This window comes from Mustela putorius, unplaced genomic scaffold, assembly GCF_011764305.1.
Source record: "Mustela putorius furo isolate JIRA1106 unplaced genomic scaffold, ASM1176430v1.1 tig00000788_pilon_pilon_pilon, whole genome shotgun sequence".
NCBI lineage: Eukaryota > Metazoa > Chordata > Mammalia > Carnivora > Mustelidae > Mustela > Mustela putorius.
In genome coordinates this window covers 4,111,618-4,133,811 of record NW_025421481.1, presented here as the reverse complement: position 1 = coordinate 4,133,811, position 22,194 = coordinate 4,111,618, and the positions used below count along the sequence as shown (strand labels likewise).

The 22,194-nt window shown below is 41.3% G+C and overlaps 1 protein-coding gene across 2 annotated transcripts in view; it reads right to left on the bottom strand.

The window, feature by feature from the left end:
* Positions 1-4,626, bottom strand: part of GNPTAB (N-acetylglucosamine-1-phosphate transferase subunits alpha and beta) — a 76,798-nt gene extending 72,172 nt beyond the window's left edge. Inside the window, exon 1 of one of the 2 annotated variants that reach the window (XM_045084787.1) lies at positions 4,265-4,626. In XM_045084787.1, the coding sequence (XP_044940722.1) occupies positions 4,265-4,381 (117 nt within the window). In that variant the 5' untranslated portion in view covers positions 4,382-4,626. The remainder of the gene's footprint in view (positions 1-4,264) is intronic. The other variant, XM_004742981.3, reaches the window with a different exon arrangement.
* Positions 4,627-22,194: the final 17,568 nt, after the last annotated feature.

Here is a 22,194-nt window from a genome sequence, read left to right as displayed (position 1 = left end):
GAGCATGACTTTGGCTGGATCCAGTTTTCAACTTTCCTCTTCACTTAACAAAAACATCTCATTAATCCAAAATGGCAGAAGGCAGGCAACCAAAAGGGAGCAGGGAGTCCAGGGACAAGTTACCACCCAGTATGGGTATATTCTTCCTAAATCTGCTTCCTCATGGAAGTTAACTTTGGCGTACTTGTTTCCATACGTGCTGATACACACATATACACCCAGCAGTGATTTACAATTTTCTATTCGCAATCCTGAAATCAAGAAAGTTCTCAACACTGAAGACCTTTTTGTACCTTATTTGGCAACAAAACCTGACCACCTGAACTCATTTGGTGGCAAAACTTGGCCTACAACTAATTGCAAACTATTTATAGGCTTCATTTCCTTTTTTTTTTTTTAAGATTTTATTTATTTATTTGACAGATCACAAGTAGGCAAGTAGGCAGAGAGGCAGGCAAAGAGAGAGAGGAGGAAGCAGGCTCCCCGCTGAGCAGAGAGCCCTATGTGGGGCTCGATCCCAGGACCCTGGGATCATGACCTGAACCGAAGGCAGAGGCTTTAACCCACTGAGCCATCCAGGCACTCCCTATAGTCTTCATTTCCTAAATGAGTGAGAATACTCCTATGTTTCACTGTAATAGATACTCACGTTTGATGATAAGGTTAATTCAGTAGAATTTTCAGAGAAGGGATTGTGGATTTGTATACAAATGGTTCAACTAAATAATGATGGCCCTTAAGTAATAAAATTTTACTTCAAAAACACACGTTTTAAAGTTTATATAATATCAACCAATCTTTTAAAAAGGGGGGAGGGGATGCCTGGATGGCTCAGTGGGGTAAGCCTCTGCCTTCGGCTCAGGTCAGGATGCCAGGGTTCTGGAATCCAGCCCCCCATCAGGCTCTCTGCTCAGCGGGAGCCTGCTTCCCATTCTCTCTCTGCCTGCCTCTCTGCCTACTTGTGATGTCTCTCTCTGTGTCAAATAAATAAGTGAAATCTTTAAAAAAAAAAAAAAAAATCAACCAACAGAGAACAAATATTTAAAAGCAGAAATTTTGGCGCTAAAATTGATTTTAGGAGCATAGTAGTCTAGTGCTCTCGTTTGCAGGTGTGGGAACTGAGGCTCCCAGAGGGCACAGGATTTGTCCAATCAACTAGTTTACATTAGATAAGCTTCTATCTCCTACCCTCACCCCAAGGCGGTATACTTCAGTAGCTATTAGTACCCACCCTGAGGGCTCTCCCTGTGCATTTGGAAGGAGCTCTGCTTTTGTTTGACCAGAGTTCCAAAAAAGAGCTCTCCAGAAACTACCCCAGCAGCTTAAAGGGAAATTTTTTAAAATGCTATGTGTTAATACTTCCCTCCCTCAGTTTTGTTTTTCTTCCTCAAAATGTGGATGAGTATACAAAGGGCTTATCAAAAGGTAGCAGCCAATACCACTTATACTGAGGGGCGGGGGGAATATTAATGAATTCACAGTTAACAAGGCCCTTCTTAGTCCTTTCTTTTATCCACTGCAATTAGTGAAGTTATTAACAAGTTGATAACATTAACTGTATGGCAGGAGTATTCTACTTCAAGGGTTTATTTCAGAATTCAGACAAGGGCATAAAATAGTTGATGATAACACAGTAGCAGCACCTACTACCATTTAATGAAAGTCTGTTATACGTGCCAAGAACCTTGAATGGTGCCTTGCAAAAGAGATCTATTTAATCGTATCTCAGTTTCAAAGATAAGGAAGCTGGGGTTCAAAAGGTTAAGTATCTTTTCCAAGATCATACAAAAGACAGCACAGACTGTGTGAGAAACCATGAAGATGTGTGCTTACAGCTCTGGAACCATACAATGCCTTGGTTGAAAGCACCCCCCCCACCCCCAGCTAGTAACTAGCTGGATTACTCTGTGCAAGTGCTTTAATTTCATCACTATAAAATGGGTATAACAATAGTACCCACCTCATAGGGGTGCTGTTGTGAAGATTCAATGAGTTAATATATGTAATGCAGTTAAGAGAGTGCCTAGTATCTGGTAAGCCCTATAGATTAGCTGATATTACTAATACTGGCACCAGCATTCAAACCCTGATCTGCCCAATCCCACGGCTCCTTTTTTTCATTGTGCTGCAGAAATTGTACTACGGCAGGTGCCTGGCTGTCTCAGTCCGTAGACTGCACAACTCTCAGACCTCCAAGGTCATCAGTTCAAACCCCACTTTGGTTGTGGAACCTACTTAAAAGAAAAAAAAAAAAAGGAAGAAAGAAGTTCTACTACAGGCAATATGAGCGGCACTGAGCCTGCTGTCTCTACCTCCCAATTCACGTGTTGACATTCTTCACCTATTATTTCTTTTGTATGTTCCAAACTTTAACATTTGTGGCGCATTTCAAAGCTGACAAATGTCTTTCTTTTGGTAAAAAACCAGACATGGAATATATAAAGTGAAAAATTCTAGCAACTGATTGCCTTTAAGTCACCTTCACACTGCAGAGATGTTAGTAAACAGCTAACTTAAAATTAATCAGGGACAAAAAAAAAATCTTCCACCAAGAATAAGACACTTAACTGTACACAGATACATTCACTGTATTAAACTGCAGTATATGAAAGAAGAGCTGTGGTATAATACTAGGTACATATTCCACATTTACACGTCTGGGGCACTTTCTCACTCTGACTTGTAAGACTTATTTTCATTTGCCCCTAGAACGAGAACTATTAGAAGTGTACACTTGGAAAGCATGCCACACAATTAATTCATTCACTCATTAAACAAATATTTAGACTGCCTATGCTGGAGTACCTGGAACAGTGCTTGGGTCAGGATTACAGTAGTTAAACAAAGAACACCCTCTCCTATGAAGTTTATAATGCAGCACGGGTACAGACTAAGCAAATGGATACTGTGGCATTTCTAAAAACTGTTCTCTTAATTTTAAAACCTTCTGCAACCTCCTACCAAAAAAAAAAAAAAAAAAAAAAAGAAAGAAAAAAAGGAAATACTAAAACAAGGAAATAGACATCTAACAATTTCAAAATACAACTCTTCTCCAAGTTGCTACTTATTTCAAATGTGTTCTCTAAAATCATATACATGTACTCTTCCAGTTCTGACCTACCCAGCCTCTGTAAACTCGTTTATGATAAATACCATATAAGACTATCAATAATATAATAACTACCCAACCTAAAACAAAGGGTATTTCATTCAAGAAAATGTTTAGTCTATTACCCAGCGAGGCATAAAAATCTATTAAACCTGGGTGTCGCCACCTCCCCAAACCTGTTGTGTGGACCCTCTAAAGAGTTTAGAGTCTAACCAAACTACTTTATTGCACATTAACTAAGAGCAGATCAAGAAAGGCCGGCCTTGTGTGATCCAGAGTCTAAATTATCAGCATAACCCATGACCGAAGGGCTTGTCCTAGGGCCCAAGAGGTTGGGTGCTGGAGTGCAAGACAAGGCTTCCTAGTCAGATGAAGGGGCCCTAGCCTCAGCGGATCTCGAGATAGGGAAGAATGTCTGTAGCTGCCAACACATCTCTCACATCCGTGTGTACACCTCTACCAGGAGAGCCTCTACAGGATAACTGGTGTTGTTCTCAATAACAGAGCAGAAGGGCGGGGGGGGGGGCTTTTACAAGTAAGTCTTTAAATTTGGAGCCGGTACCCTGTCCTCACTTCAAATTCACGTACGAAGAAACCTACACCCCTTGGAGAAAGTTTTGAAACCAGATTATGAAGACAAAGTGCCTTTGTCATAAGAGAGAAGATCAGGAGGGTGACAACAGGAACGAAAAAAAAAAAACCTGTAAGAGGGGCAAGGAATGAGAATTTTGGAGGATTTAGGAATGGGAAAAGACACCGACTCTGGCTGCTGGGAGGCGGCTTCGTGGAGGAGGACAGGCCTGAGGGAGAAAAACCGAACGACTTGGGGAGCCGCAAGAAAACACCTGGAGGCAAAGGGAACTGGCTGAACGAGCGCCCATTCCCTCAAACCGTCGGGAGGACGAGATCTGGATCCCAGATGTGAAACCAGAGCTCGGGGACATCTGAGTTCTAGGAGCCTCCGGGGCGGGGGGTCGGCGGGGGGGGATGCAGGCTCTGGGACTTGTCCCCGCAGCTGCGGCGAGGATGGGGAGGGAAGAGGCAAGCACGCCGGGGCTCGGGGCGCCGCGGGGCTCGAGTGGGCAGGGGCTCGGGGCGCCGCGGAGTCGTACCGGTCCGGGGCGTCCCGGCCGGGGCACCCGCTCCGCTACTCACCTCTCCGAACTGGAAGGCAGAGACGATGGTGACCACGACGCCCACGAAACAGACGTAGAGCCCATACCTGTGGGATAGACAGGTATAGGTCTGTCTCTGTAAGAGCTTAAGCAGCATCAGGCCTCCGCCGCGCCGCGCCGCGCCACGCCCCGAGCAGCCACAGCCGCCGCCGCCTCAGCGAGCCGCCATTCAGCGGCCCCTGCCCGGCCGCCGCGCTCAGGTCACAGGAGGCGGCCGCCAAGCATTGCTGCTCCGAGGATCGACGCCCGCTCGGCTCCGCGCCGCGGCCGCCGCTTCCGGGAGCCGGGAGCCCACGCCCTCGGCGCGGCGGAGGCGGACCCGCGGCCCGCGAGGCGGCGGGCGCCGCCCCGGTTGGGCCCGGTGAGAGACGGCGGCGACGGTGGCAGCGGGGCAGCCAGCGCCACCTGGCGGGCGGAGGGGAGGAGGAGCGGAGGGCCGGCGCGCGCCCTTCCCATCCGCGCGTGCGCGGCGGCCTCTCGCTTCGGCCGGCATCTGCCTAGTGAGTTGGGGTCGCACTGGGAGCGCACCCGACCTTGGAAGGTCGCTGTGCCACAGACGGCCTTATGAGTACTTGTGTGCACAAAACTGTTTATGCATTTACAGTAAATGAAAAGTTGTGGTAAATCGTTTTTTTTTTTTCAGCGCCAAGAGGGGATGCTCTAGGAGGCTCCTTTACCCTCTGTCTCTTTAACTATGTTGTTTGAAAGAGGAAACCTTTAGGCTAAAAGTACCCAAACCCAAATTCAATTCATTCATGTAGTCCTTGAATGTGTGGTGAGTGTCCGGGGCCTGGCAAGTGCTTGGTGTTGGGTATTAAAAAATGAACTAGACCTGGCAGCTGTAGCCAGAGTCTGGCTGGCGCAAAACACTAAGTACAAACAAAGTTAAGACAGAAAGAGTGCCAAGTATAGGAGGGGAGCCAAGGCGGCGGTGTCAATTCTACTTCGGCACCAGGTGATTTCCGGAAGGGCCTCCTCTCCTCTTATTTGGGAGACGTTTTCATTTTCTCCCAATAGACTCTAGTGACTATGATTTTTGCCTTGATGTAGTCACCCTGGAAAACAGTACACATAGCCTATCTCGCCATCATTCATAGCATCTTTAGAATTATCTTCAGAAGCAGCTTAAGGAAATACTCAAAATATGCCCTTAATTAGGTGGCCAGATGAAATGAACAGATCAATCCAAGGTAAGGCATTTACACTTTTTAGTCAATTCTTTTAATCCCTCTTTAGGAAAAGCTGATTACATGCTCCACATACATGACACATTATGGCAGTAGTGTGAAACACAGTTCTGAGGGCTTTTCAAGCACGGTAACAGATATAAAACCATCTAGCATTCAACAGAACTCTATTGCAGTGTTTGTTTCCACAATAATGATGGCCAGCATTTACTTAGAATCTACTGTAGGCAGGGGTTCCCCTATTCCTCACAACAACCTTGTGAGGGACATAATGTTATTATCCTCATTCTAGAGATGAAGAAATTGAAGTTAAATAACTGTCTAAACTCACTCAACCAGTGTGTGACAGAATTGACATTTGAACAGTGTAACTTGGCTCCAAAACACAGCTGAGGGTAAGGGGAAGTGAGTTGTCCTGCAAGGGCAAGGGCAAGAAAGATTGTTTAAGATTTTGATATTTTGTTCTTGGTGGATATTTTGTATTAATTTTGAGCTTTTTTAAAAATAGCATTAAAGGGGCACCTGGGTGGCTCAGTGGGTTAAGCCTCTGCCTTCGGCTCAGGTCATGATCTCAGGGTCCTGGGATCGAGCCCCACATCAGGCTCTCTGCTCAGCAGGGAGCCTGCTTCCTCCTCTCTCTGCCTGTGTACTTGTGATCTCTCTCTCTCTCTCTGTCAAATAAATAAATAAAATCTTTTTTAAAAAAAATAGCATTAAAATGGGACGCCTGGGTGGCTCAGTTGGTTAAGCGGCTGCCTTTCGCTCAGGTCATGATCCCAGAGTCCTGGGATCAAGTCCCACATCGGGCTACTTGCTCGGTGGGGAGCTTGCTTCTCCCTCTACCTCTGCCTGCCACTCTGTCTGCCTGTGCTCGCTCTTGTGCTTTCTCTCTCTCTCTGACAAATGAATAAATAAAATCTTAAAAAAAAATAGCATTAAAATGTGATTCATCTTGTTTAGTGAGTTTTGGACTTTCCCTTAAATTGCACCCAAGGCAAGTGCCTCACTCTGCTAGCCCTGGCCCCTAGTCCTGGCCCTACCTAGAAGCTCTGTGTCTGAGAGAGTCTGCTTTGTTGTTTGCTTTTTTTTTTCTTCTGCCTCTTTATGCACCAACCAGAGAGCTTCAAGGGTGTCAGAAGTTTTGTTGAAGCCCTTTTTTCTGGAGAACTCACTCTTACTTGCTCTCTCCTTCCTGAGCCAGTGTCGTTGAACCTGAGAAAAATAAATGGGGGTATAAAATGATACATGTCAAGTAACTACCTTAAAGAGATATTAGGGAGTTAAATAAGATAATGCATGAAAGCACTTAAGTGCCTGGGATATATATATATTTTTTAATTTATTTATTTGAGAGAGAGACAGTGAGAAAGAGCATGAGTGAGGAGAAAGTCAGAGGGAGAAGCAGACTCCCCATGGAGCTGGGCGCCTGATGCGGGACTCGATCCCGGAATTCCGGGATCATGACCTGAGCCGAAGGCAGTCGTCCAACCAACTGAGCCACCCAGGTGCCCCAGTGCCTGGGATATTTTACGTTAAGAAAAGAAATAAAAGTTAAATAGTTAAGAAAAAATTACAAAATAAGAAAAGTTAAGAATATTTAGCTTTGTTCTAATAAGCAGTGAGGCTTCTCACCATGAGAATGATCTAATTAATTATCTTCCAGAAGATTAATCTAGCAGCATGAAATTTGTGGAAATGATTTTAAACTATCAGCTTCTGAACAGTGGGAAAAAAATACACAACGGCATCTCATTTATCTCAAAAATCTGGCAACCTAAAAAAGCCAGAAAAAACAAGAAAGCAAAAAGACTACCAGGAACCCGAAATCCATGAGTTTTGCTTTTAAACAAATCTCTCAGTCCTTTCAAAATCTAATAAATACAATTCTGACAAACTTTGTTGTCTGGGGTCTCAGTTTCTGGCAGATGAGGGAAAGAAAAAAAATTAAGAGTTCATTTCTTGTCTTCTCCCAAGGAAAAGGTGACTTTAGCAGATGATATTTAAAGAAAAAGGAGAGAAAAAAATACTTTTTTAAAAAGAAGTCAAACTGATTAAAAAAATATAACCATGTTGGGGCCAATAATGTAAATAGAGGCAAGAACAGACCAGTGTCTCCAGTACAGTAGGATAATGGGTGGTAAAGTGGTGAAGCCAATCTTTGAGAAAATTTCAAGAAATGTTTAGTGCTTGTTTATTCATCATTTATCAACGAAAGCTCTGTGCTAGACATTTTACCAGCCCCTCAGGGCATCTAGTAGAGATTCCTGGAATTTACACTCTAGAAGGACAAACATGTATTAAGTTAGTATTGTGAGGGGAGCTAACTTAGCCTAGAAGATCAGGGAAGGCTTCCTGGAGGAGCTGACACCAAGACTTGAGGGCTGAAGATGGGAGGGTGAGAAGGGAAGTGCAATCCAGGCAGGATGCGCATGTTGAAGGGTCTAGTCTAAAGCTGGAGAGGATGGAGATGGAATGAGATGGAGTCGGAAAGTTTGGCAGGGACTTGAGGGCTATGTTAAGAACAAAGGACTTGGGGCACACAGCTGGCTGTCATAAAAGTATGCGACTCTTGATCTCAAGGTTGTGAGTTTGAGCCCCACAGTGGGTGGGCTTAAAAATAAAATCATTTGGGCGCCTGGGTGGCTCAGTGGGTTAAGCCGCTGCCTTCGGCTCAGGTCATGATCTCAGAGTCCTGGGATCGAGTCCCGCATCGGGCTCTCTGCTGAGCAGAGAGCCTGCTTCCCTCTCTCTCTATGCCTGCCTCTCCATCTACTTGTGATTTCTCTCTGTCAAATAAATAAATAAAATATTAAAAAAAAAATAAAATAAAATCATTTAAGAGACACCTGGGTGGCTCAGTAGGTTATATGTGTACCTTCAGCTTGGGTCATGATCCCAGGGTCCTGGGATTGAGTCCCGCATCAGGCTCCTTGCTTGGTGGAGAACCTGCTTCTCCCTCTTCCTCTCCCTCTGCCTGCTGCTCCCCTGCTTGTGCTCTGTGTGTGTGTGTGTGTGTGTCAAATAAATGAATAAAATCTTTAAAATAAAAAAATAAAATAAAATAAAAAAACAAGGACTTGGGATGCTTGGGTGGTTCGTTCAGTTAAGCCTCTGCCTTCAACTCAGGTCATGATCCTAGGATCCTGGTATTGAGTCCTGCATCTGGCTCCTTGCTCAGTGGGGAGCCTGCTTCTCCCTCTGCTTGCCGCTCCCTCCCCCTGCTTGCATGTGTGGGTGCTTTCTCTCTCTCTCTGGCAAATAAATAAATAAAATCTTTTAAAAAATAAAATAAATTTGAAAATATCATAATGAGTTGGGGAAAATTGGAAGGGGAGGTGAACCATGAGAGACTATGGACTCTGAAAAACAATCTGAGGGTTTTGAAGGGGGGGGTGGAAGGTCGGGGTACCATGTGGTGAGTATTAGAGAGGGCACGGATTGCATGGAGCCCTGGGTGTGGTGCAAAAATAATGAATACTGTTATGCTAAAAATAAAAAATAAATTTTAAAAAATCCCCCAAAAGAAAATATCATAATGAAGATTAATCTTAAAAATAACAAGAAATTTTAATAAAAACCAAAAAGTGACATGATTAGGTGGGAATTTTAAGAATCATTAACTGTGGTGTGGAAAATATATTGGAGGTGACCCAAGGAGTTGAAGTGATAGCAGTGGGAGTAGACCTGTCAGATAAAATATAGAACACCTAGTTAACTTTGATTTCAGATTAACAATGAATAATTTTTTAACTAAAAGTTAAAAGTCAGTCTGGGACTGACTTATACTAAAAAAATTATTTGTTGTTTATCTGAAATTCATAGTAACTGGGCACCCTGTATTTTTATTTGCCAAGTCTGGCAACCCTAGGTGAGAAACTACTAGAGCATCCAGGGAAGGGGCACTAGTGGCTGGGCGGAAGGTCAGAATAATAACAAGGAAAGGAATCCCAGGTATATTTAGTAAGTGAAACTGCCAGGATTTGGTGATGAAGGATGGTCGGAAGGCAGGCAGACAGGGACACGCCCCTGCCGCTAAGATGAAACCACCTTTATTTTTTTTTTTTTTTTTTTTTTTTTAAAGATTTTATTTATTTATTTGACAGAGAGAGAGAGATCACAAGTCGGTGGAGAGTCAGGCAGAGAGAGAGAGAGAGAAGCAGGCTCCCGCTGAGCAAAGAGCCCGATGCGGGGCTCGATCCCAGGACCTGGATCATGACCTGAGCCGAAGGCAGCGGCCCAATCCACCGAGCCACCCAGGCGCCCCTGAAACCACCTTTAAAAAGGATTTTACACCACCCTGGAAGAAGCCCTTTTACCCTTTCCCAAGAGATAGATAGGTGAGGAAAAACCTGATTGGATAACAGGCACAGGGAGGGTTAATCAGATTAAAGCAGCCGACCAACAAAGCCCATAAAACCTGCTAGATTTAAGAACTCCAACCGCAATCCTTTTGGATCGCCTCCTTCTTTGGGAACTTTGTACTATCACTTTACTATTGCTCAATAAATCTTGCTTTGCTGTCCACCACTCTGTTCAGTCTACGTCTTCATTTTGTGAAGTGGAGTGACCAAGAACTGTGGGCACCAGTGGAGGAAAAAATCCTGTAATCTTGGTAGATTGATTGAATGTGGTAGGTCGGACTGCTGAGTGCTGGTCCTCCAGACTGGGAACACCAGAGGAAGAGTGGGCAGGCAATACGTATTTTAAATATATTTCCAAAATGGAACAATTACCGATAACAGGGAAAAATGGGATTTAATATCTTAGGCCCTGATAAACCAAGAAGTTTGCATAAATGGATCACCTCATTCCCAAAATAATAGATAAATCATCACTGTGTTCTTTTCACTGGGGCACTTTTCTAATTTTTCTAACCACAAGATCCATCATAAAATCAAGAAAGCTATTGTTTTTCATTTAAAAAAATAAGATTTTATTTATTTATTTTATTTGAGAGAGAGACAGCAGTGGGCGAGAGCAGATGGAGAGCGAGCGAGGGAGAGAATCTCCAGCAGACTCTGCAATGAGCCAGGAACGTGACAGGGGCTCAATCTTTACAACCCTGAGATCTTGACCAGAGCCTGAACAGAGAGTCCGTGCTTAATTGACTGAGCCACCGAGGTGCCCTTATTTTTATTTTTCAGTATGTTCTTTTCCCAGTATTTTTTTTTTTAAACAGTAAGATGAAAACTTCAAACATCATAAAAGCCTCTCTGAGTTAAAAACAAACAAAACAAAACAAAACAAAAACCACCACCACCAACAAAAAACTAGCCAATCTTTTTTCTAGGGCGTAAGAGTAATTTAATCACATCACACATGATCAACCTATGGCATGCAGGTAAGTTTTATTTAACCTGCAAGTTTTAAAAAATGCTTTAAGGGCGCCTGGGTGGCTCAGTGGGTTAAGCGCTGCCTTCAGCTCAGGTCATGATCTCAGGGTCCTGGGATCGAGTCCCGCATTGGGCTCTCTGCTCAGCAGGGAGCCTGCTTCCCTCTCTCTCTGCCTGTCTCTCCATCTACTTGTGATTTCTCTCTGTCAAATGAATAAATAAAAAATCTTTTTAAAAAAATGCTTTAAAACTGTGAGATTTCACTGACCAACCTTAATTGTAATTTCTAGTTTATTTTGAATAAATGAACAAATCTGGCCCCACTCTGGCCACCATTTTGCATGACAGTGATCAGCTGTGGCTAAGTGGGGACTGCCTGCCTCCTTTTCTCGGAGCATGCGCTCACCAGGTCCGTGTCTCCCTTTCATTTCCCCAGCCCTGAGGCTCAGAGTCCAGTGACCTTTATTGTAGCCTTTCACTACAGCTTATTTTACACGCGGGAAAGATTTCTTTGCACACACATCTTTATCAAACGTGGTAAACAGAAGGTAGAGAGAGCCACATGATTCAAATAAAAGGGGGGGGGAGGTTTTGTGTATGTGTAGAAATAAAGATATTAGCCTGAGTTACACGGTTAAGTTAGCTGCCTCAATGATACTACCTACCTGGCACTTGAGTATGAAATGCACAAATTAGAGTGACAGACTGGTGACTAATAGTTTGGATTTTGGTAAGATTAAAACCAAGGTAAGATCGATTACGCAAGATTTATTCTCTCCTCTCCCTATCCCTGTGTACTTGTGAGTGCCTTACTCCTAAGGGATAAATCCTGGAATGGGCAGAATCTTATCCAAATCAGTTAGAATGCTACAAGAGATCATCAGAAATTTTAATTGTTCACTTGAGACAAAGATTAAACTGTGGTGTGTCTTCAGTGCATTTTTCAGAAAAGGGGTTTTGGACAGTATCATATGATAGAATAAAACCAGAGAGCTTATGTCTCAAGGTGTTTTCAATAACTGTCTTTCATTTCAAGACATACTCCCCCCCACCAACATTTTATTGATACTCCTGGTCTCCCTTCCCTCCCCCCACCCCAGGAAAGGAGGAATGTAACTGACAGTGAGGTTGCAAGGGAATTGAACTGATCTGCCAGAGACACGAGTTCTGATCCACTCTCTGCCAAGCATGGGAGTATCTGTGCCAGGGCCTGAGCAAGGACCTAAAAACTCTGTCTCATTCAGGGATGAAATATTGGGTGCCCCCTTGTCCACTGACGTAAAACAACACTGTCCAATTAACTTTGTTAAGTACTAAAGCTAACACTTTAAGTACTAAAGCTAACACTTTGATCTCTAGCTGTCTGATTCTTTTTTTTTTTTTTTTTAAGATTTTATTTATTTGAGAAACAGAAAGAGAGATAGAGAGAGCACTTGCATGCCACAAGTGGATGGGGAGAGGAAGATGCAGACTCCCCACTGAGCAGTGAGCCAGATGTGAGACTCCATCCCAGGACCCTGGGATCATGACCTGAGCTGAAGGCAGATGCTTCACCTACTGAGCCACCCAGGTGTCCTTCTAGCTGTCTGATTCTTGCACGGCTTTCTCATTTGGTTCAAAACTTGAGACAAGGAGAATGCTTTCACATATTGGGCCCTAAAACATCAACCATCCTTGCTTGAGTCTCCTTTGGCTTGGGCTTGATGAAAAATGAACAATAAAAGGAAATGGTCATGCAGAGAACAGAGTGGAAACTTTTGCCTTGGGCGTACAAAACATACACGTTGTATATAAAGATGGTGTACTTGGAAGGCCTTACCTTGAGCTGATAAGAATATTGAACACAAACAAAGAGCTTTAACTAACAGATTAAGCCAAGTTAAAATAACTCCTGATGAGTCTGTATTTAGTTAAGTCCTTCCCTTATTCAAGGTAAAAAAGATTAAATGTTCACTTTGTGAAATCCTTTTACTTTTAAGCTTCAGTCTTGAAAAACTTGCTTCTTGCCAAGAAACATGTTTTGATTTTTGTCCCCTTCCTCCTTTGAGGATACATGGTATATATACATAAAACATAGACCTATTGTAAGTGAATGTATCCCTTTCTTTCTCTGTTCTAAAAGAAAAATTCAGGAAAAAAATAATAAAAGAAAAATTCAGGACAGTTTTAAATTTTTTGAAAAACAGAGAATAGAATAAAATAATTAAGAAATTTAATTGTTTCTGATAGAATTTCAAGAGCCAAAACATAACATGGCCCACTGTTTATTTTTTGTGATACAAATATTATTTCTCATACTTTATTCTATTTATTTGAGATTTACTTGTGGGTTTTTTTTTATGTTTCAGCCACAGAATATAGGCATCAGAGAGGTAAGAGACTTTCCTATCTTGTTTATAACTATATCACAGCCATAGCATTGTGCCTTGCTGATATTAGCCAAGTGATAAAAATTTATCATATGAGTCAATATATTTTGTACTTACTGATAAAAGTACCAAGTATAGAGTTGGCAACTATTAAAGTTTTGATGAATTAGGTGTGCCTGTCTGGCTCAATCAGTAGAGCATGTGACTCTTGATCCCAGGGTGGTGAGTTTAAGGCCCTCACAGAGCTTAAAGTTTTGATAAATTGAATTGAAGGAAACTAGAATGTTATGAAGAACAAAATTAAATTTTGAGCTAGAACTCACTTTGAAAACTATTTGGACCCGGATAATTTTGGCATGGGAGATTTCCAGAAATGTACTCAAATCATCTAGGTTTTAAAATCTCTGTTAATGTTTACTGTGATTTACTTTCTGTTTGCTTCATCTTATGTATTACTTCTTTGTATTTTGTTTTTTCCTAATTTTTTTTTCACTTACTCTTCGGCTCATCCTACTTTTCTCTGGTTTTCTATTTTATTGATTTATGCCTTTATCTTCGTAATTTCCTTTCCTCTTGTTCTCTGAATTTGCTCCGTTGGTCTTGAAAGAGTTTCTCAACTTTAGTACTGAGCTCAATTCTTTTCAGTCTTTATTGTTCTTTATTAATGTTTTAAAACTACAAACTTCCCCTTAAGTACTAGTGCTAACTAGTGTTCCCCTTAAGTACTAGTACATGCATCCCATAAATGTCCGCATGGAATGCAACTGCACATTGGGATCTGGGGCTCCATTGTGGGTGTGGGCTTGGACACAATGTGCACAGTGCACACCAGGAAAACCACGATAAGGTGCCGCCATACTGTGCCTAGGCAGGATCTGTGCTCTCTGGGCGTGCCCAGCTGGGCAGAACTTCACTGATGTCTTCTCCTATTCATAGGCTAACCCACCATGCAGCAGGTGGAAGAAAAACCAAGAGCCCTCTTCTTCCTGCAAAAAATCTCTCTACCGCCCTCTGCTGGTCAATATTGACATCATCTTTTTTTTTTCCAATTTTTATTTATTTTTTAAATTTCTTTTCAGTGTTCCAGAATTCATTGTTTATGCACCACACCGAGTGCTCCATGCAATACATGCCCTCCATAATACCCACTACCAGGCTCACCCAACCTCCCATCCCCCGCCCCTCCAAAACCCTCAGATTGTTTTTCAGAGTCCACGGTCTCTCATGGTTCGTCTCCCCCTCTGATTTCCCCCAATTCCGTTCTCCTTTCCTTTAACAAGGGTGAAAGCCTGAGTCCAGTCATGTATCAGAGAGTTGGTGATGAGAGGTGAACTTAGAACTGAGAAGCAAAAATTGATACCTGGCACATCTATGAAAGCAGGGTTCCAGATGTGATTTAGATCATCCTGATCAAAAGAATTCACAGAAGGTTTTACTCTGGGAGGGACAGCGGGGAGAGAGGCAGGGCAAAGGGTACCTGTTTTTGCTAATGAGATGAATGGGTCTTAGTGTGGTCTTGAAGCCAGCACAGCTGGAAGTGACTTCCCCCATCTGCAAAAAAAAAGTCCTGCCCCTGTTCTTTGTAACTGTGGCGGAGTTGGCAGCCCCCTTGGCAGCTCAGTTGGGCTGAGGTTTGGGGCGTTCTTCCCACAAATTCAACCTAAAATCTCTTTGTTCAGCTTTCCTAACAGTTGACGGGTGATCAATTTCCTGATCTCCAAGCCTTTGGGATTTTCTGATCTCCATGATTTTTCTTACTGGTTTATAGTTTTCTTTCTTTCTTCCTTCCTTCCTTCCTTTCAGATTTTATTTATTTATTTGAGAGAGAGAGATATTGAGAGAACGAGTGGGAGGAGAGGCAGAGGGAGAAGCAGACTCTCCGCTGAGCAGGGAGCCTGATTCTGGACTTGACCCCAGGACCCTGGGATCATGACCTGAGCCAAAGGCAGACAGACACTTAACCAACTGAGCCACCCAGGCGCCCCTGAGTTCTTAATTTAAAGAAATGGCATTAGGGATACCTAGCTGGCTCAGTTGGTAGAGCATGCAACTCTTTATCTTGGGGTTGTGAGTTAGAGCCTCACGTTGGGCGGGGAGCCCACTTTAAAATAAATATATCCATAAAATGTCTAAAGCAATGGCACTAAAATTGCAATTCAAATAAGGTAAGATTAGTTTTACTCACTTTTCCCATCTCATGTTCTACTGATCTAGTTTCTACAGGTAAAATCATTCTTGTAGCTTTCTTTTCACTAAACAATGTGCAATTCACTGCTACCTAATTTGAGAATTTTCCTCTAGTTAAACTAGAAACATGCTTTCATATTAAGACATTTATCTCAAACAAAAAGTCATGGTCAAAGCCTCTGCGTCTGTGAGCAATCATGGAATAATGTTTTTGTTTCTATTTCCACTCACTGCCTTAATTCCTTTTCCTCAATTTCCTTGAATCTTTCCTATTTAACTTGTTAAAGAAACCAAATGGATCAATGTATAATTTACATAACATAAAAATTTACATACCATAAAATAATTTACATACCATAGGTCCAACAATGATTTTAGTAAGTTTGTAGGGTGATTCTACCATCATCATAACACAGAATTTAGAATATTTCTGGTACAAATTTAGAATATTTCTGGGGCGCCTGGGTAGCTCAGTCTGTTAAGCATCTGCTTTCAGCTCAGGTCATGATCTCGGGGTTCTGGGATCAAATCCCTGCTCAGCGAGGGGCCCACTTCTCCCTCTTCCTCTGCTGCTCCCCATTGCTTGTGATCTCTCACTCTGTCAAATAAATGAATAAAATCTTTCAAAAAAATTTAGAATATTTCCATTTCTTATACCCATTTGCAGTTAATTCACACACCCACCTTCAACCCTAGGCAGCCACCAATCTGCTTTTCATCTCTCTAAATTTTTCTTTTCTAAACATTTCTAGAAAATGGAATGGAATCATACAATATTGGTGATATCTAGTCCTTGTGTCTCACTTCTGTCACTGAGCATGTTTAGACATTATGTTGTAACATGTATCAGTGGTTCATTCATTTTCACTGCTGAAAGGTAGTAGTCCATTGTATGCCTACCACATTTTGTTTATCCATTCACTGGTTGATGGATGTTTAGATGGTTTTTAGTTTGAGACTATCATGTGTAATACTGCTATGAACAGTCAATCACATACACGTCTTTGAGTGGACCTATGTTTTCATTTCTCTTGGGTAAATACAGAGGAATGAAATTACTAGGTCATATGGTCAGTGTAGTTAACTTTTTAAGAACTGCCAAGCCATTTTCCAAAGTGGCTGTACCATTTTACATTCCCACCAGCAAAGAGGGAAGTTTCCAGTTTCTTCTCATCCTTTCCAACACTTGGCATTGTCTTGTCATTTTAATTATAATCACTCAGTGTAGTTTTGATATGCATTTTTTTTTTTGTATTTCCCTGATGACCAATGATGTTAGCATCTTTCCCCAACGTTATTAGCCATTTGTATTTTATCTCTAGTGAATTTTAATTTTTACATAGACTCTGTGTCCACTGTTGGGCTCGAACTCATGATCCTGAGATCAAGAGTTGTACACACTGCCAGCTGAGTCAGCCAGGCACCCGTTTTTGGTGAAATCTAAGGGCAAAGGGCAAATTTAAGCCCTTTGCCCATTATCTATCTATCTATCTATCCATCTATCTATCTATTTATTTAAGTAAGCTATCCTGCCCAATGTGGGTCTTAAACTCATAAACCTCAAATCAAGAGTCACATGCTCTATCAGCTGAGCCATTCAGGTGACTTCCCTTTGCCTATTTTTAAATTGAATTCCTTCTCTAACCTTTAACAACCTAATTGCTATTCTTACTCTTATTAAAACTGCCCTCTGAAATAATGAAATTCCACTGAGATAATGAGTCCTAATAGACCCAGTAGTGTTTTTAAATTTGTCCCCTCCTTGACACTACTGCAGTATTTGATAGAGTCTTTGTTAAACCTTTCTCTTTTTTTTTAAAGATATATTTTGGGGGGGCAGTAACAGGGAGAGTAACACTCAGTAGAGAGTCTTGCAAGCAGACTCTCTACTGAGTGCAGAGCCTGATGCAGGGTTCGATCCCACTGATGCATGAGATCGTGACCTGAAACCAGAGTCAGATCATGAGCTAAAACCAGATTCAGATGCTTAACTGACTGAGCCAGTCAGGAGCCCCCATTAACCCCTTCTTGAAATGTTGTCTTACTTTGGTGTTCAGAACAGAATACTTTCCCCATTCCTCTTTTCAAGATTATTTATTTATTCATTTGAGAGAGAGAGCATGAGAGGGGAGAAGGTCAGAGGGAGAAGCAGACTCCCCATGGAGCTGGGAGCCCGATGTGGGACTCGATCCCGGGACTCTGGGACCATGACCTGAGCCGAGGAAGGCAGTCGCTCAACCAACTGAGCCACCCAGGCGCCTCTCCCCATTCCTCTTTGATCACTCTCTTTTTTTGGGTAATAGTCCTCCCTCCTGCCCTCTCTAAGTGGTCTAATCTATTGACTAGACCTATATGCTCTGCTATTCTCCTTCTACATTTTATCCCATATGATATTATAATATTTTTAAGGAAATGTCTAAAAGGAAATGAAATATTTAACAAGGTCTTTAAGGAAATAGACTTATCAGAATCTGTAAGAGCTGGAGTGTGGGGGGGGGGTGCTGTCTGATAGGAGATACAGTAGTAGATTGATAAGAAATGCAGCCACTGTGAGAAGGGATGCAGCCAAGCAGTGAGGGAGCAGAAAAGAAATACCCCAAATTTAATTTGTTTCCTCCCTTCAATCTCATACCGGTGCCTCCCATTGGTTGAAGCCAGAGGTTAGCAGAGGCTGGATAAATCCATCTATGGGGTCAGCAAAGGGTATGGGAATGAATCTGGGAGCAAATGAAGAATAGGCAACCTAAACTTCTGTGCCTCTGTCAAGGGTACCATTACTCTCCTGATCTCTCAGGCTGGAACCTCAGAAAACACTACAGTCCTCAGTCAATGATCTTTTCTGCTCATAAAGTCTCTATCCCTTATGTGGCATTAATCATCTCATTGGGTTGGACCAGACCACTGTTAAGATCCTCTATAAATGTGAGACTTCATGGTTTTATGGTACTCAATATTGCATCATGATTGTATTGAGATTCTCAAGTATGTATTTGTGTTCTGAACAGATGATAAGCACTTTTAGGGTAGGGTCTGTTCTTGATACTTCTTCAGATCCTCTCTGTGCTTATCCGTGTTCTATTAACTAAGAGACTCAGGTGTTCATAAAATGAATAAATGATTCAGACATGATCTTAAAATTTATCTAAATCCCTTGTCCAAATTACAAATTTTGACAATAAATAGTCAACACATTTCACCACTAAGTGGCAGCACCCACAATGATAATTTCCAAAATGGCCCAATTCCAGGAAGCATATCACTGAGATTTCAATGATCATAACAAGAGTATGATAAGAACATCACCTGTTAGCCTAACTGTTCTCTTTCTGGTGAAGAATTACCAATGAATTACTGTCTATACAGATAATTTCTTTTCTTTTTTTCAGAAGTTATTTTATTTTATTTTTTTGAAGATTTTATTTATTTATTTATGAGAGAGAGAGAGAGCACAAACAGGCAGAGCAGCAGGCAGAGGGAGAAGCAGGCTCCCTTCTGAGCAAGGAGCCCAGTGTGGGTCTCAATCCCAAGACCCTGGGATCATGACCTGAGCCAAAGGCAGAGGCTTAATCAGCTGAGTCACCCAGATGCCCTGTACAGATAATTTCTAACAAATGTGGTTAAGAACCAAAACTGTCTGCTTCACAAATATTTATGATCATGCATTTTTCTGAATTTTAACATTCTTTTTGTTTTAACTAAAGTTCAGAGTTCTTATGAAAATGTTATATTCAAATGAAACAAGATAGGACCCGGGAAGGAGACAAACCATAAGAGACTCATAATCGCAGGAAACAAACTGAAGTTTGCTGGGGGTTGAGGGGGAGGGGATAGGGTGACTGGGTGATGGACATTGGGGAGGGTATGTGCTATAGTGAGTCCTGTAAATTGTATAAGACTGATGATTCACAGACCTTACCCCTGAAACAAATAATACATTATATGTTAATAAAATAAAACTTTATAGAAATTAAAAAAAGAAAGTGTTATATTCTTAGTATAGAATATGCCAAAGAAGACAAAATCTCTTATAGCTCTTCCTGTTGTTCTTTTCCTCAGTTTTTTTTTTTTAAAGATTTTATTTATTTATCTGACAGAGATCGCAAGTAGGCAGAGAGCCAGGCAGAGAGATGGGGGAGGAAGCAGGCTCCCCACTGAGCAGAAACCCACCCCCCCCATCCGATGCGGGCCTTGATCCCAGGACCTGATCATGACTGAGTCAAAGGCAGAGGCTTAACCCACTAATCCACCCAGGCGCCCCCTCAGTACATGTTTCAACTAGCTTTCTTCTTTCTCAAATTGACCTTTACATTTTATTGTTCCAGAATAAATCAGCTTAAAAAATAAAAACAAGGAAAATGTATATAGTAAAAAGTTAAGACTTCATTCCCTTCTAGGTCCTATTGCTACTCCCAAGGGGTAGTCACTGTTAACATAATGATGTATACTCTCCCTGACATTATTTTTTGCAGATTTAATTTATTTTTTTAAGTTTAAGCATGTTTTATTAAAATTACAATACAAAAAATATTTCCTACCTTGCACCTCTTACTTCGCCCCCTCTTAAATGAAACTGCAAACAAGTAGTCATGATGTGGATTCTGGTTGTCAACATTTAGGCGTTTGGAAATATGGGAGGACATTTGTGGTTGTCTTAGTGATTAGGAAGCTCTGTGGCCCTTGGGGGCAGAGTACTCAGATGCTAACAACTCTGGAATGCCTAGGAGCATCCCACAAGGTAAAACATTTTTCCACTTGGAATATCAGTAGCATTCCTGCTTAGAAAACCTAAAGATATCTTCCATACTAAATCTAAACACACACACACACACACACACACACACACAGCCTTTTTTCATTCAACAGAAAAGCTGAAAGAATTGTACAGTAAAACACTCATGTACCTACCACCTATTAACATGTTACCTTCATTGTTTTGCCACATATTTATTCAAATACAGGCCAATGTCTATGCCAGTTACCATTCAACTATCTTTTCTTTTTAAATTTTTATTTATTTATTATTTGACAGAGAGAGAGAGAGAGTGAGAGAGAGGGAACACAAGCAGGGGGAGTGGGAAAGGGAGAAGCAGGCTTCCCACCAGCAGGAAGCCTGACCTGGGGCTCAATCCTAGGACCCCGGGATCATGACCTGAGCCAAAGGCAGATGCTTAACGACTGAGCCACACAGGCACACCCCCCATCTTTTTTTTTTTTTTTTTTAATGTACTTCAAAATAAGTTGAGGAGATAGTATACATCATCCCTAAATACTTCACCACTAAATTGCCTTTTATCTTTTTTATTGAAGTTTGGTTGACACACTATGTTACATTAGTAAATTGTCTTTTAAAAACCTCTTATGCATGTTGATCTACAGCTTGCCTTATAAATCTATCATCATTCATTCAACAAGTCAACATTTTTCATTGAGAGTTTACTATGTACGAGATACTTTCCTAGGCACTGGGGTTATACTGATGAGCAAAACAAATGCAGTCCCTGAATCATGGAGATTACTCCAATAGAGATTTTGACACTCTCTCCAATGTCAAAGTAATAATAATAATTAGTAGTATAACAATATATAACAACTTCATAACAAAATAATTATTGTAACAATAAAATCTAGTATTTGTTGTATCTACTATATTCTTGACATTGTTCTAAGTATTCTAAATATATTAACTAGTTGAACCCTGTAAAGTAAGAACAATTATAATCTTCACTTTGCAGATAAGATGAGACATAGAGAAATTAGGTGTCTTGCCCAGGATCACAAAGCCTGGAAATGACAGAGCTGGGGTAAAAATCCAGAGTCCAAAACTGACCTTTTATCAACTGCCTCTCTTCTGTATTATCACCCTGTTAATAGAATATGATGAACTCTATTCTTTTTTTTACAGGTGCATAATATTCCACAGAATTAATTTAATGAAATGTACTTTGTGACTCCCTTACTTTCAAAATAATTTTTCACTGTTATAGCCAATGACACAGGAAATATCTTCATTCTTAAATTTTTATGCATCTGTATAAGTATTTCTGCCCAAAACACTCTAGAAGTAGACTTGCTAAGTCAAAAGATATACACATTTTAATAGATATTGGTTAGCTGCCCTCAAAAAAATGCTACACCAATCAGTACTCTTCCAACAGAATATGAGGGTATCAGATTTCTTAGATCTCTCACAATACTCTTTTTAAAGTTTTATATATCTGGTGCAAAGAAAACAATATAAAATCATTTTTTGTTTATTCATGTATTGATTATTTAACAAATACACATTGAGAGCCCACAACGTTCCAATCACCATGCTAGGCCACAAAGATAATCCAGGAGCAATCAAGACACAATTCTTTCTCTTGGGCATGTAATCACTAAGGGCAGGCAGGCAATAAAAAAAAAAAAAAATAGGCAGGTTAATATACAATATAGTGTTAGGTGGTGATAAAGGTGCTGAAGAAAAACAAATCATAATGAGGAAATACAGAATGAAGGCATTAGGGGGTTAGCATCATCAGGAAGGGTCAGCGGGAAGGTGACTTTTAAGAACAGATGTGAACAAAGTGAGGGGCAGCCTGGTCAGAATCTGGGGAAAGGCTCTTTTAGGCACCAGGTGCAAAAGCCCTGAGGTGGAAATTGGTGCATCTGAAAAACCTCATTGGTGTTTTAATTTGTACTTCTGTTATTACTATAGAGATGGAGCAAATCTCTTCCTTCTGGTGTGTCGACTACAAAATATATATGAACATAGCATTTTCATAGACTTCCAAATTCCCTGCAATCACTCAATTTTAGCCTGTAACTTTAATATGTGTTATCCTTTTTTTTTTT